The following is a 13,088-nucleotide window of genomic DNA, read 5'->3' on the forward strand; positions in this document are numbered from 1 at the left end:
AATACTCTTCAAAAAAAAAATGCATCTTAATATAAAAAAAAAAAGGTAAAATAACTAAGATTCATTTATTTTTAATTTGGCAATCTATAAGATTCCGACTCCAAACGCCACATTACCTTTAGTCACCGTGGAAAAAAAATAATAATAATAATAAAAGAAATGCAACTTTCAAAATTCAAACCTTCGCATCCAAGCTTGGTCCTTCATAGATACGACGGCGTTTCGATCATCTTCTTTCGCCGATAACAAACAACTGGACTCGACGCTCAAAAACTCTTCACACATCCAAGAAAAAGGCTCAAGCGAAGGGGCATGGCGAGCGAAACCGAGCCAGCGAAGTTGCTGTTACCGTACCTACAACGAGCCGATGAATTACAAAAGCACGAGCCTCTCGTCGCTTACTATTGTGAGTTGTATCACAGTTTTTAAAACCCTAGGTTTTCGTTACAATTGGATTGGTCACTGGATATTGTGTTTTATTTTTACAACCGACGCCGTTTTATGAGCTTTTTCGCTTTGTTTATTAATCATTTAGGTCGATTATATGCGATGGAGAGAGGATTGAAGATTCCACAGGGCGAGCGGACCAAAACCACTAATTCTCTCCTTGTCTCTCTCATGAACCAGCTCGAGAAGGTCAATTTTTCGTATTTCTGATTAATTTCATATGCTGTTTGTGTAATCAAATTTATTTATTTTCTTATTCGAAGTTTATTTGTGATAAGATGGAGTTGATCATCTAGTTTTTGAATTTTGAGAGAAGTGAGTATGGATCATTGATGTGTTTAGCCAACCAGGTATGTTTGTTTTTTGAGAAAACGAGGGAGAGAAAACGGGTGTGGAAATTTTTATTCATTAAATGTAATGAAAAGTCACTTCTGATTGTGTGAAGCCGATGCAATGTTGGGTTGAGTTGTAGTAATGCTGCACTAGTACTGAGGCTCTGGATCATTATTGAGTTACCCGGTGCCGAATCTGTATGTGCAAAAACAATTGTTGGGATCCGCTTTGCAGCTTAAGCTATTTTTGAGTGTTTCTGCTGCCTGTAATGCCCTCACATTGTTTAGAAGATTTTAGTTTACAGTGACGATTTTTTTTTGGATAGATATGAACTGTTTGCTTGGTTGTTATCTAATGTTTTTAAGAAATCGAATGGTTTATGTAGTTTTGAGCTGTGGAGCTTCCTTTTGGTTATTTCATTTCATTGACTTTTCTGAAAATGCTCACCTTGTGACTGTTATTCAGTTACATGTAAATTCGAGGCTGTAAACTTATAATATATTTATTCTCTTCCAGATTTATGGTTCCTTTCGTCACTATGTATTTTTCCTAATTGGTGAGAATGATACCGGTCCTTTGCAGGATAAGAAGTCATTGAAGTTGGGGCCTGAAGACAGTTTGCATCTGGAGGGATTTGCTTTGAATGTTTTTGCCAAGGCAGATAAGCAAGATCGTGCTGGACGAGCAGACTTGTATGACAAACTTCAATCTTTTTTTATATGGCTTTTTACTTTTTGACATTTGGTCCTTATGATGCCTCAATACTACCTGTAGCATTAACCTTGTTTGCATAAGCATCTGGATGTCTATATCTCTTATTTTGAGGCATTTGTGGAACCAAGTAACTCATATCCTGAAGTTCATTCTTTGCTTGTTTGTATGCACTTCATGCTTAGCTGGACCTACAAACTCAGGGATTAGTGGGAATTTGTTCGTGCTTTGTTGGTAACCAGAAGGATGTGTGTAATCTAGTGTGCATGTAAATGCAAGGTTAAAAATGGTTTAATTTGGAAGAGATTCAAGAGAACATGTCAAAATCAGAATGACAAATGATGTTAATATGAGTCATATGACTCAGGGCAGGTCCTGGTCCTGTAATTCACTGGTGTTAAAGGCTATCTTTCGGCTCCACCTATCATCGAGTGTCATTGGCAAACTCTAGTGTTGTATGTTGAGTGTCTTATTCATGTTATTTCTTGTGCTAGCTCTACTTTTTCTATATTGGTATTTCATGAGAAGTTTGTTTATTTCTGTACTTGATTCAGGAATTAATGCATGATTGTTACAGGAATACTGCTAAAACATTTTATGCTGCGAGTATTTTCTTTGAGATCCTAAACCAGTTTGGTGCACTTCAGCCCGATGTGAGTTTTATGGTCTTACTATTATCTTATCAAAGCTTCATCTTCTCAAATTTTTAGGTTTATGTTACCTGAATTTAAATGATTTTTGCAACTTTACTTGACATTTACTCTGATATAATTGGCTCAATTATGCTTTTATGGAAATCTTTTTCAGCTTGAGGAGAAACAGAAATATGCAGCTTGGAAAGCTGCAGATATAAGGAAAGCCATGAAGGAAGGAAGGAAACCTGTCCCAGGCCCTCCTGGTGGGGGTGAAGATCTATCAATTCCACCAAGTACGCCTGCTGTTTCATATGTATGTTTCTGAATTGAACATATATATATTCTTGAGTTTGTTGAGTAAAACAATGCATATGCACATTATGCTTGCACCTTCTTTTTTGCCTTTTGGCTTCTTCCTAATGACAAAAACTGATTATGGTAAAGGAGGAGAACTCTGGATGAATAGGATGTAGTCGCACATATAATAATTTTGGCTTCTTTGTACGTGAACATGATGATTAGGAAAAACATGCTGCTGTTCTCGGTGGGTCTTTAACTCTATCTACTTTTGCAGGACATTGGAACGAGTGAAACACCAATTAAGGGTCCTGGATCTGATTCTGATCCATCATCTCAGTTCCCTGATAGACTTGATCATTATTCGGCAAATGTTTCACCGCCATCTCCGTTCCCTGATAGACTTGATCATTATTCTGCAAATGTTTCACCGCCACCTCAGTTCCATGACAAAGTTTCCAACCAGCATTCATCCGATATTCCTCCACCACCTCCTACCCATGATTTTCATCCAACTTCATTGAACAGATCAGATAGTTCTTCATACTCTCACCCTAGTTCAGGTTACCCTACTCATGATTTTCATCCACCTCCCCCAGCTAACAGATCAGAGAATTCTACGTATTCTCAGCCATACCACCATCAATACTCTCAAGAACCCCAGCAACATTTGCCTCACAATTACCCATCTCAAGAAAATCCCACATACAATTACCCCAACTTCCAGTCTTATCCAAGTTTTACTGAGAGCAGTATCCCATCCATCCCGTCTCATTATCCTTCTTACTATCAAGGCTCTGACATTCCCTACTCTCCCCAATCGGCTGTTCCTGCTCCCACTGCAAGTTATCAGTTAACTTCTGAGTACTCTTCAAGCAGTAGAAATGGGACTATCTCAGAACCTCCCCCGGCACAAAAATATCAATATGACAGCAATTATCAACCCCCGCCTGAGAAAATCTCTGAGGCACACAAGGCTGCGAGATTTGCAGTTGGAGCCTTGGCATTTGATGATGTATCAGTTGCTGTGGACTACTTAAAGAAATCACTTGAACTGCTGACAAATCCATCTGCCGGTCAATGAATTGTGTTTTTCCTGGCTTGGTCTTTTCTGTTGATGTTTCATCCTTTGTTTCTGGCTATTAAATGGTTTGATCTGTAAAGTTCATCGGACGCTTGCAGAAACGAAGGTTTAGCCACCGATGTGAATGAAAGATCTTGATATTTTCCTTACAATTTGGATGTTCTGATTCTTTTGTTAGAAACTTGGTTTGTATTACAGGATTTTGAAACATGTATATATACAGGAATGTGTCTGCCTATAATCTCTCTGAACAAAACCTTGTTTCTATTTGGAAACCACTTATGTGCGACTGAGATACGATGGTTTTTAAGCAACGCTTTTTCCTTGCAATGATTTTTGAGGGACTCCGTTCATACACGGTTTCTACTTTCGTGTGTTTGTCTTTTGTTCATTAATTTCTCAATAGCAACTTTTGTAAGTGTTCATCAAAGGATATGCATGAAGCCAAAAAGTTGAAAATGTAATGGAAAGATAAGCAGGGAAAAAGCTGGTCTGCTGGCGTTGCCTTCAAAAGAAAGTGATTCAAGGGGAAATGAAGAAACGCAGGCTCACCAAAAACAGCAAAAAATTTCCCTTTATTATTGTTATTATTGTAGTAGAAAAATGAGTGTCTTAAATAATTGTACAAGCTGAATAGCTGATGTAGTAAGATATGATTGGTTGATGGGAAATAAATCATTATAGTATTGTTTTTTGAGGTATCCGAGAATGATACATGAGGCTACAATGTAAGAAAGGAAAATGATATCGGAATAGAATGAATATTAATTGGAAATTGGCATGTTTGATATTCTATGTGATACTGGTAGGAAGATTCAGCTTCAATGTCTTGGAGAGGAGAAATTCGAGATTCCCCCTGATATACTCTAGTCTCTACAGAATCTCTGCCTGTAGAGACAGTAGGATGATGCAACCGAGAGAATCATCGTTAATGTTTCTAATTTTATAACTGAATGTAATAGCTGTCAGCTGTAGCAAACAAGAGCAATTTCCTTAACAGCAACTAAAACATGAAAGTTGATAATTATGATTTAACATCCTACAATAGTTAAAGTAAACCAAGGGCTTTGACATTTCAGGGGTTTTGTCTCATTTGCTCTGTATGGTATGGATTAACATTGTCGATTATACTAAATCTTGCCTTCATCACCAGCTATGCTAAGAGTTATCTGGTGGATAAGCCAAAGGGACTTTTGTCTTCCATGTTCAACATAATTTAAAGGTTGATTAGCTGACAGTCTAATCACTATTTCAGAGAATAAAAAACATTCGGATAATACAAATATTACTTCAGGATATGATGATGATAACTATGCTCACTTTCAATGCAAATCCTGTCATCTTGGAGAGCCCGTCAAGATTTTTACCATATAAGGTCATTTTACACACAAGAAACTTCGGAAAGAAGGAATGGGAGCAGGCTTCTCTAGTTCCAGGCGATCTTCAAGCCCCCAGAAGCTGCCTAAGAAATATCTAAGTGATCAAAATTCTGTCCTAGCATCGTCCATTATCAACTTCATGAAGCCTAGATGCTTATGGACAGATGAAGAGAACAAGCAGCATCAGCCGGTAAATGAGGCGAAGCTGCGTACTTTAGAGGAATGGCTCTTAGCTTCACCAAGCTTGAACAAGAATAGCAGCAGTGGGGGTGAATACTATGTGTTCAAAAACTTTTCTCCCAACGTTCATTTTCATCGGTCTTTATACGTAGATAAAGCAGATTACACGTCTAACTCACTTGAAGGATTACTGAAACTTGATGAAGTTGAAAAAGAGGAGCTTAGAGCAAGCAGCCAAAGTGGCAAGACAAAGAAGAGGGTGAGGTTCAAATTACCTGAAGAGGCTGATATATTCATATTTTATTCACCAGCAGAAGATGAATTCTTAAAGTAACTTAGTCTGCTCCGTAATCAACGTAATTTAAGCCCCTGTATATTTCAATCAAACCTCTTGGTACGATGAATCAAAGCCTATAACATTGAAATGAAAGTACCATCAAATTGTGCGGTCTCTTGTTCGAGTTAAATTCAATATATTTAATTTATAGTTCGTTTAATATCCACTTCAAGCAAAAACACGTAAAATAACCACTTGTTTCAGCTGCAATTTGCTTTTGGGTTAAATGCTGCTTTTGGAAAGAAGCAAAATCTTTTTTTTTTTTTTTTCATTTTGTAACTAAAATAACGACCATCATACCTTACCCTTCTCCTTCAAATTAAATAACTGAAAGTGAGGGATTACAAAATTTTAAAGTACCTAAAATCAGCGGCCTTAAAAAGTTACATGGGCTTGGATTCAAGAAAACACAAAGTCTCAAGGTCCCACATGTATAAAGGTCACTACACACTTACATAATCATACATAAATGACACACAAAATACAGTCTTAATAAGGATATTAAAAAAAAAAAAAGACTATTTCCATTTTATTTTTTTTCCTGTTGGATACCCTTTTTCTTAAGCAAAAGAAAGGGATGCAACTATATGGAAAAATTGTAGTTGCTCTATTAACTCTTTAGCATAGCAACTGCCGCGGCGCTCCACCCGTTTAAACAACTCTTCACTCAGCTGATCACCAATGTGGGCATCCACAAGGACGCCAGCTACACTCCGGCAGCTATTGGCGAGGGCTTGGCCCACCTCGGCTGCATCGTCCGGCTGTTTAACCACCAGAGGACTTCCTCCTTTGAAAACCTCTAGCTTGTTGATGACAAATGAACCATTAGCTTCAACCACCTCCTTGAATTCTTGTAAGCTTGATGCATAAACCGGTATGTTGAAAGAGTCACGTTTTTCACCAGTAATAAGGCCCTAAAACATTGATGCAATGTCGAAGTTAGTGCCTAGCCCAATTAAAAGAGCCTGAAGGCCCAAAATAGATAAAGGAATAAAGCTAACAAATCCATGAATACCTAATCATAATCTATGGACCATTATTGATTATGGTTGTTGTTTAAGGGACATGGTAATACGTTAATGTACTCTAAAATTCAATTGTTTTGAGGACAAATTTGGGCCCTCATAAATTTCAACGTTATCTGATCAACCTTGCTATGATATATGATGATGATTGTGTTGGGCAACATCCATCAACCTATTGATTTACTACGGTGGTCAGTTAAATTAGCACACATCCACTTGACTTGGCAGTGTTTATCATACTGCCGACAAGAGGATTGACACATGGGCGGCTAGATTCTACTGCGGGGAGTGTATCGAACGGCTAGGATTGATCTGGGTTGATCATGATCACTGACAAGGACCGGCTAATGAGCCCAAGCACACCTAATCATAGCTACCCTTTATGCATGGTGTATTATTATTGCATTTTGGTCTGCCAACAAAAATAAAATGCAAAACAAAGACCCAAGTCCAAAAAGAAGTTGCCCTAATCACCCACACAGAGGCTCATGAGATGAAAAGCTTAAAAATCGAAATGTGGTTGTGATGATGATGATGATTACCTCTTGGACAAGATCATTCCAAGCATCCTGAAAGTGGGTCCCAAAAAGAATCCCAGGCCCACCTTGGTCTGTGGGGTCCGCTGAAGTCCTGCCTAAGCAGACAAGAAACATGGACCCACATCTTTTCATCTCTTTTGATCTTGCTCCAAGAAATGCTGCCAAGTCCGTTTGGAATTGTTTCTTGTATGCATTTGCTGTGTGCTCATTTGCACCGTGTATGTACACTTTGCCTTTATTGTACGCCATTGATCTCTTATCAAGAGCACTCTCAGGCACCTGTTTCATGCAAAGTTATTCTTTAGTGTGTAGTACAACCTCAAATTGATTTTGTCACGGTAAAAGGCACTTTCCAAGGAATGCTTCTAAACATAGAACAATGATGTGGTGCGCCGGTTATTATACGTGACGGGTCACATGTCACTTGATTATTAATCGAGCTATTAAATATCAATTGATAATTAAGTGATATGTAATCTGTCACGTACATTACAGGCACAACGGCGTCTATCTAATTAAGTATCTCTAAAATTATTAGTTGAATTTAATTATTACTATTTATTATTTTGTCATTTTCTTACTGTAGAACAAAAGCAAAAAGTAATTTGAGTGATTTTGAAAAGAGAAACAGCTGCTTGTAAAATTCTGCCAATTGAGGACAATTTTGCTAAATGCTGCAACTTTTTGACCTTCTAAAAGCTGGCACAAATTCAGAGTTTGAGATCATTCATTTTGACTCTTAATTGATTTGAATACTAAAAAATTTCTTGTCTAATACAATTATAATTTACACCCGAAAAATCAGCCTAGGGAACGAACTACTACTACTGCTATTATTATTATTATTATTATTATTATTATTTATTTTGTATATCAAACTTAGAACTTTGAATGTAACATATAATAATTATGAACCGTGACAAAAAGTCATGTAATGTACGTAGGTAACGCCAAAGTTATCAAGAAAAATAATTTAATGATCACCTGAGACAGCCAGTGCAAGGAGAATGCGGAGTGGAAAAAGTCGATTGATCTTGTCGGAAAAAGGCGCCTGTAAAATGAACCGGGGACTCCGGCGGCGAAATAAGACCGGTGAGTGTCGGAAGCCAGGCATTCTTCCATGCTGCTGCCTATGGGAGGCAGGAGTTGAAAGAGAGTGTTGAAGTCATTGCTGGGGAGGTCGGAGAAGAAAGCTGAGAACTCCGGTGGCTCGTACCCCGAGGCCTCGTAACGTTTGCTAATGTGTTTGATGATCACGTCCACGATGTACAGAGTGTTGTTGCCGCATGAACAGCCTAAATCTGCCAAGGCAAAGGGGATGGTTTCTGATGGTGGCTCCATTAACTGAATATTGTCTAGGGTTTCTCTTAGTAGATGAAGCATGGATTGAGCATGTATTGCCTGCATGTCGAATATAATCAAGGACTTACGCATAATACACAAATAACAAATTAAAAATGAGTGAAAATATAACTAGAAAGGAATTCAAAAGGAACCTGGGCTTGAGAGTTATTGGCATAGCTGGCTTCACCGTTGCCTCCTTTCATGCTAAGTATCATCTCAAGCTTTCTGTCTGAAACAATAACATCATTTCCTTTGGGAGCCATTTTCATTAAAGCTTTATATGTATGCTGTGTGTGTGTGTGTGTAACAAGAACTATAAGAATAAGTAAGTGCTTTTGCAGCTTCTTGCTCTGCGTGATGTGGTGATCGAATGTGAGAGGAAGTGCAATAAGTGCTTTTGCAGCTTCTTGCTCTGCGTGATGTGGTGAATGTGAGAGGAAGTGCTTTTGGCGGTTGGTTTTCTGGACTGGAGGAGGCTAGGGAAAGTAGACTATATATAATGAGAGGATATTTGATATAGGCTGTGTATTTTGGTGAGCGAACGAGAATTAAAAAGGATATATATGTATTAAAAATAGAAAAGAAAGCCAAATATGGTAAAAATAAGTTCAAAATGTGCAGATATGGACCTCACATGCAGCAACAAATTAAGCAACAAAGTACCCAAAATTGACGCCGGATTTTCCATGTTTCCGATCTCTATGTAACTTCACTGTTGTCGGAAATATTCCCCTGAATAAAATAGTAGATTGTGAAACATAAAAGACAGTTGAATTAATAATAACAATATATTCATTTATTATTATTTTTATAACATTCTTGATGATATGCATATTACATGAGTAATGATAGATATCCTAACTGTATCATTCATTAAGTTAATATGGAAATTTTTTAAATAACCTACTTAATTATGTTATTGTGTTGATCCTTATTCTATTTTTGAAGTATTTATAATGATAGATATCCTAAATGTATCATTCATTAAGTTAATATGGAAATTTTTTAAATAACCTACTTAATTATGTTATTGTGTTGATCCTTATTCTATTTTTGAAGTATTTATAATGATAGATATCCTAAATGTATCATTCATTAAGTTAATATGGAAATTTTTTAAATAACCTACTTAATTATGTTATTGCGTGGATCCTTATTCTATTTTTGAAGTATTTATAAAAAAATTAAAAAGTAAATGAAATTTACCAAGAAAGAGCGTGCAAAAGTTAACATCCGTGGCCCCAACATAACCTAAAACAAGCCAACAACAATTCTTGTTATACAATTGCATTATCATGTAGCTTCCAATTAGTAGAAAACAAAATTGCAAAACGGCGTTAACATACTAATTAAAAAAAAAACAAAAAAATTAAATTTAAAAATAAAACTTAATTAAGATGGTTGGAGACATTATTTGTAAGCACATGCATGCAAAAAGGTTTTTGGGCTCTAAAGCTATGATGTAATTTGCCTCTTATTGCATGCTGCTAGCTAGATTTAGTGAATATATTATAAACTAATTAAGAAAGAAATTATTGACTAATTATCTGCTTAACAATACATATAAATTATAAAGATCCTAATTAATAAGCCCGAAAAGCATAAGTTGACAATCACTATTTCTTAAAGCTATTACTAGTTAATAATTTCTAAAATTTAAAAATAAAACCTTAACATGCTTTGGGGCATTGCTAAGTACATACATGCTAAAAAGTTTTTGGATTATAAGCTATGATGTAATGTGCCTCTGATTATCATGCGCCTGCATAGAGTGTGTGTGTGTGTATATATATATATATATTATAAAGTAATTACAAAGAATTATTGAGTAATTATCTCCTTAGCAATACGTATAAAGATGATAATGAACCCATTAAGCATAAGATGCCAATCACTCTGTTTCCTAAAGCATTTAATAATGTTAATTAATTTATTTCACATAATTATGTGTTTAAAGAATGATTAGGAGGCGTTGCTTATACAGTTAAACCAATTTTAGTAAGCCATGCAAAGCACTACAAGCTTTTTTCTTTTTCATTGTTTAATAAAAGGTAAATTTTTTTTTAACTGTATGAGGGCTTTATGGGTGAATTCTTTTTTTTTCTTTTTTTTTTTGGAAGGGGACTTTAGGGCCTAATTTAATCAAAGAGGGATCTATTAAAAGCTTGATTAGGATTAATTATTCTCTGATTTAATTAATAATTAAACCATCACCCCAGAAATCAAGGTTCAGATTTTAACCTAACTTCTTTTAACTACTAACTAGACTACTAGTCTTTGTTGGATTGATGTTGGATACTCGGACAAAAATGTAATGCCGCCACAACTTGCATTTTATTGCGTGCGTTTTACGCTCCTCTTGTGAAGAAATTAACCTAATTAATTTCTCCAAAATTTCCAAGATTTGAATTTTTTTTTTTGTAGTACTTAATTGCTTGGGATCTCTTATTGATTGTGAACCCTTGATTCCTCGAGTAAATTTCATGTTTTTTCTTCCTTTTCTTTTCGGCGGGGGGGTGGGGGCAGCAAAAGATTGATTGTTTTAAAGTAATATGTTTCTATCTCTTTGAGTGAAGTTTGATTCAACCATATACTTTATATAAATATTTAATAATTCATAATACTAGCTCCTTACTATTAATAAATTTTGAATTGTTAAAGAAACCAATCAAAAAGCAAAAAAATACGGGAATAATGGATTCAAACACAAATGTTTATAATTTTACTCATATCTATCATCACATTAATTGATAGTCATATATTGATAACGGCCCTTAGTATTGTAGTTGTTCTCACATATGCATTCTTACCTCATTGATGAGGTCAATGGTTCAATCAACCCTCCTCTTTTTTAGAGAATATTTTTGAGTTAGCATTCAAATGATGTTTAATCAATCATGCACTAGTAATTGATTTAGATTATGTCATATAACAAGAAATGAATAAATAAGCGCCAATATTTTTCATGATTATCTTACACGCTCTCCAACAGGCAGTGAAAAAGGGGCAGAAATTTCACAGGAGCATTACCACTGTAACCCTAATAACTATTAATTTAAACCCTAATTAACTAACTAAAGACCTGGAATCTTGTTCTCTATTTTTCCACTAATCAATCTTTGTGTACTTGACTGACCCCCCTCACACCTACAACATATTTCTTGCAGCATTAATATTCTCAAAGCCTTAAACTAGCCGTGATAGTCGCCGGCTCACGTGAATCTAGGCCGGACCGTGTAATATATTTTACTTCATCATCTACTTCTACTTGTGCTTCTGCCTTTTTGCTTTTGCTTTAATTTGTTTAACTTCTAATTAACTACCCTATGCAGCTATACTTAGGTTTTTGCTTCTACTGATTAATTACGTTCATTTTCACTCTTTTATTTTTTTGGGTTCAAATAGAAATATTTATATATAGTGGGTGTTTGCTCATGGCAATTGGCATAAACTTTATTAACTTTTCTGTGAGACTCTTTGCTTATGTTTTAAAACTTGGACAAGAAAGATGCTTTAGCATTGGTGGTGTTAGATGGGTCAGAAATGGTTATATTGCTGTGATTTTGGACAAAGCGTGACAAAGTTTCTAGCCAGTTAAAAGAGACAAGTGATCCGTAGAGCACAGAACGTGGTGGAATGGTCAAAAAGGTATAGGTAGATTCAATTAATTCTTAGGGTTTCATGAAGCTATTGTCCAACATTTCACCATGGACCACAATTTCATTTTGAACCTCATTTCAGATGATCACGTGAGCCAAAGTTACAAAAACAAAAGAGCACTAAAATGAGTTCAAGAGGATTAAAACCCATGATTCATTTTGGGTGCATCTGCATGTTAGCTACCCTTTTTAATGTAAATAATAAAACCCTCATTAATGTCCCTGCTGCAATTATTATTTTTTCAGCACAATGGAGTGACAGAACAAGGGGAAGAAACAGGTTTCAGCAGCATTACGAGCGACGGCTGATGATTGATCTGCCTTACATGGACTTGTCCATTTTCGGAGGCAAGGAGTTCAGAAAATCAAATGAAAGAAAGTGTTGCCAGTTACCGTTGAGGCTACCAACATATACAATCACGCAATATTAATTGCTTGGTTAAACTCTCCCAACTCCCTCTTGAAAACTTCGTATTTCTATTTTTTTTCTTTTTTTGTTTTTAATCACATTTTTTTCTATTTTAATAGTGATGTGTACAATGTATAATAAGGTGGGACAGGAAGTTTTTCAACTAAGAACTAGCGAGGTAGGTGGGCGTGCTGCACTAGACATTGCTGTAGTGTAGTCGTTCTCGCCATTTCAATGCTCGCTAATGGATTACTTTATATTAATTTGCTGACATAAAGCTAGCGAATAAGAAGTGGCACATGCATCCTTTGAACTGACATCTTATGAGCAAGTCGTCGCCTTAGATTATTGAAAAGGGGCCAAAAAAAAAATGGGGTTCATCTTTTGACAAATGTGAAGTCTAGATTCTGCGAAGCATGGTTTCAATTTGCAGTACTTGAGAGGAACAAACTTCCAGCAATTATTGAGAAGCAGTAATGGTCTGGTTCTGGATTTATCAGGCAAATCCTTAAGCTGGGTAGGGTGCAGTGACGACAAAGATAATAAGTTTCAACGAATAAAAATTTCACAATAATAAACATTTTTGCTAGCTGTGCCTCTTCTGATATAGCTAAAGCAATAGCATGATTAAATTAATGGTTTCTTCCAGATAAAACTTATTAATTAAATGGAATAATTCTATTGCTAAAAGGTTAATTGGATCACAAGG

The 13,088-nt window shown here is 35.9% G+C and overlaps 2 protein-coding genes across 3 annotated transcripts; one reads left to right on the forward strand and one right to left on the reverse strand.

The window, feature by feature from the left end:
* The first annotated feature begins 136 nt into the window (after positions 1–136).
* LOC18054357 (protein HOMOLOG OF MAMMALIAN LYST-INTERACTING PROTEIN 5) lies at positions 137–3,847 on the forward strand. The gene is made up of 6 exons (XM_006452400.2): positions 137–406; positions 536–636; positions 1,363–1,472; positions 2,069–2,144; positions 2,299–2,439; positions 2,701–3,847. The coding sequence occupies exons 1-6, from the start codon at positions 313–315 to the stop codon at positions 3,505–3,507; spliced, it is 1,329 nt and encodes a 442-aa protein (XP_006452463.1). The 5' UTR covers positions 137–312; the 3' UTR covers positions 3,508–3,847.
* Positions 3,848–5,963: 2,116 nt separating this feature from the next.
* On the reverse strand, positions 5,964–8,784 carry LOC18054358 (indole-3-acetate O-methyltransferase 1). 2 transcript variants are annotated; one of them, XM_024178303.1, is made up of 5 exons: positions 8,703–8,784; positions 8,464–8,640; positions 7,952–8,368; positions 6,971–7,246; positions 5,964–6,317 (listed from the first exon to the last, which is right to left on the reverse strand). In XM_024178303.1, exons 2-5 carry the CDS (start codon positions 8,578–8,580, stop codon positions 5,964–5,966), a joined length of 1,164 nt encoding a protein of 387 aa, XP_024034071.1. In that variant the 5' UTR covers positions 8,581–8,640; positions 8,703–8,784. The 2 variants fall into 2 exon arrangements, with proteins under 2 accessions (XP_024034071.1, XP_006452465.1); XM_006452402.2 differs by having other exon boundaries at positions 8,464–8,784.
* Positions 8,785–13,088: the final 4,304 nt, after the last annotated feature.

Source organism: Citrus clementina, unplaced genomic scaffold, assembly GCF_000493195.1.
Source record: "Citrus clementina cultivar Clemenules unplaced genomic scaffold, Citrus_clementina_v1.0 scaffold_1, whole genome shotgun sequence".
Classification (NCBI taxonomy): Eukaryota; Viridiplantae; Streptophyta; class Magnoliopsida; order Sapindales; family Rutaceae; genus Citrus; species Citrus x clementina.